This window comes from Coloeus monedula (genome assembly GCF_965178545.1).
Source record: "Coloeus monedula genome assembly, chromosome: 6".
Classification (NCBI taxonomy): domain Eukaryota; kingdom Metazoa; phylum Chordata; class Aves; order Passeriformes; family Corvidae; genus Coloeus; species Coloeus monedula.
Genome location: NC_138786.1, coordinates 6,949,803 through 6,952,589, shown reverse-complemented (window position 1 = coordinate 6,952,589; position 2,787 = coordinate 6,949,803). Strand labels below are relative to the sequence as shown.

The 2,787-nt window shown below is 46.8% G+C and overlaps 1 protein-coding gene across 1 annotated transcript; it reads left to right on the top strand.

Moving 5' to 3' along the window:
• Positions 1 to 439: 439 nt before the first annotated feature.
• Positions 440 to 2,422, top strand: KCNA4 (potassium voltage-gated channel subfamily A member 4; the record flags this gene model as incomplete). The annotated part of the gene is made up of 1 exon (XM_082283856.1): positions 440 to 2,422. The coding sequence occupies one exon, from the start codon at positions 440 to 442 to the stop codon at positions 2,420 to 2,422; it is 1,983 nt and encodes a 660-aa protein (XP_082139982.1).
• Between the last annotated feature and the right edge of the window lie 365 nt (positions 2,423 to 2,787).

The window sequence follows — 2,787 nt, the reverse complement described above, 5'->3', positions numbered from 1 at the left end:
CCATCTGTGGAGAACAGGTACCCTTTGGTTTGCGTTTTTTTTTTTTTTCCTGAGGAATGCAGCCTTTATAGCCTGCGAGGCAGTCATGATTCTGGTCAGATACAGCTGTGATTGCTGCAGGAGATAAATGAAAATAAAGGGGCTCGGTGGATGGAAGAACAAGGTCTCAGCTGTTCTCTGGTTCAGTTTGAGAATTTCATCTTTTATTATTAGCAAAACGGTAGTTTGTGTCAAACATTCTGGAGAGCAAGAAAATGCAGATCTGTGGTTTTCCAAAATATAGATTCAGTGTTACAACCATGTTGCCATACTCGATGCCCAGGGGACTGTCCTCCAAATGCAAATGGCTTTGAACTTTCTAGTGAAAGTTAAGGTGACAGTGTAAATAAAACAAAACCTTGTTACAGTAAGTGATTGAAAAAAACCAAACAGTTGCAAAATGGAGGTTGCAATGGTGAGTGCAGACAGCTCCGGGTGCAACACCCACATGCCCTACGGATACGCGGCCCAGGCGCGGGCCCGGGAGCGAGAGCGGCTGGCGCAGTCCAGGGCCGCCGCAGCCGCGGCCGTAGCAGCAGCCACAGCAGCGGTGGAAGGTGGGGCGGCAGGCGGAGGGGGACCATACCACCATTACCATCAGGAGCAGAGCCGAGGGGCAGCCTCCTCACACGGTGGGAGCGCATCACGCAGCGGCCTGCCCCACCGCCAGAGTGGTAAGAGGAGGAAGAAAGGGAAAAAGAGGAGCCACCACTTAGGAAGTAGGGAGTGTGGGGCCTCCTTCCCCTGTTCTGAGCTGCTGCCGCTCAGTGGTTCTGAGGAGAGAATACTGAAGGACTTAAGTGAGGAGGAAGAGGAGGATGAAGATGAGGATGAAGACGATGAGGAAGAAGGAAAGCTCTACTACAGTGATGACTATGGGGAGGATGAGTTCTCATACTCGGACCAGCCACCCGATGATGGTGGAGGCCCTGGGGGTTACAGCTCTGTCCGCTACAGCGAGTACGAGTGCTGTGAGCGTGTGGTGATCAACGTGTCAGGACTGCGGTTTGAGACCCAGCTGAAGACATTAGCTCAGTTCCCGGAGACACTGCTGGGTGATCCAGCCAAGCGAGGGAGATACTTTGATCCTCTCAGGAACGAGTACTTCTTTGATAGGAACCGACCCAGCTTTGATGCCATCCTGTACTACTACCAGAGCGGTGGTCGGCTGAAGAGACCAGTCAATGTACCCTTTGACATCTTCTCTGAGGAGGTGAAGTTCTACCAACTTGGGGAGGAGGCCATGCTCAAGTTCAGGGAGGATGAAGGTTTTGTCAAAGAGGAAGAGGAAAAGGTTTTGCCAGAGAATGAGTTTAAGAGGCAGGTTTGGCTGCTGTTTGAGTACCCGGAAAGCTCCAGTCCAGCCAGAGGCATTGCCATTGTCTCTGTTTTGGTCATCTTGATCTCCATTGTCATCTTTTGTCTGGAGACTTTACCAGAGTTCAGAGATGACAAAGAATTCGTAATGTCCCTGAGCTTAGGGAAGGGGCTTTCCAATGAGTCTCTTCGCCTGGATGCTGGGGAGCACACCATCTTCAATGACCCTTTTTTCATTGTAGAGACCGTGTGCATCATTTGGTTCTCCTTTGAGTTTACAGTGCGCTGCTTTGCATGTCCGAGCAAAGCACACTTCTTCAAGAACGTCATGAACATCATAGACATTGTCTCCATCTTGCCTTACTTCATCACCCTGGGCACTGACCTGGCACAGGAGCAGGGCAGTCAGCAGGCCATGTCTTTTGCCATCCTGAGGATCATCCGTCTGGTCAGGGTGTTTCGCATCTTCAAGCTCTCCAGGCACTCCAAGGGTTTGCAGATCCTGGGTCACACGCTCAGGGCCAGCATGAGGGAACTTGGCCTCCTCATCTTTTTTCTTTTTATTGGAGTAATTTTGTTTTCCAGTGCTGTTTACTTCGCAGAAGCTGATGAGCCTGCCACCCATTTTCAAAGCATCCCAGATGCCTTTTGGTGGGCTGTAGTGACCATGACTACAGTTGGTTATGGGGACATGAAACCCATAACTGTGGGTGGGAAAATAGTCGGGTCCCTGTGTGCCATTGCAGGAGTGTTAACCATTGCTTTACCAGTGCCAGTGATTGTCTCCAATTTTAACTATTTCTACCACAGAGAAACTGAGAATGAAGAACACACACAGATGATGCAAAATGCAGTCAGTTGCCCTTACCTCCCAACAAATTTACTGAAGAAATTTAGAAGCTCATCATCTTCATCCACAGAGGATAAATCAGAGTATTTGGAGATGGAAGAAGGAGTTAAAGAATCTCTTTGTGTAAAGGAGAATAAAAGTCAGGACACAGGGAATAGCAGTGAGTCAGAGAAGAAAAACTGTGTAAATTCAAATTCTGTGGAAACTGATGTGTAATTTTGAACGTTTCCAAATATATTTATGCATTAAAGAGTGCAGTGAAAATAATGAAATATGCAAACAAGAGTCTGCAGCATACAGTAGTATGCCATTTAATGGTTAAATACAAATAAAAAGCATTGCTAAACATGTATTACATATCAAGTAAGTGGTACAACTTGAGGAAAGGATTGCTCGATCTGATACATTTTCAGACTTTATATTTTTATTAGAATGCAAGTGTTTTGCACATGAGGCTGAGAAATTTATTAAAACCAAGTCAGTTTTAAAGTGGGTGCATGAACTGTCGACATCACTAATAACAGCTCTGTGGTAAAAGTTGGCATTCAGAGGTATTTACTATGTAAGAAACAATGAAGTTT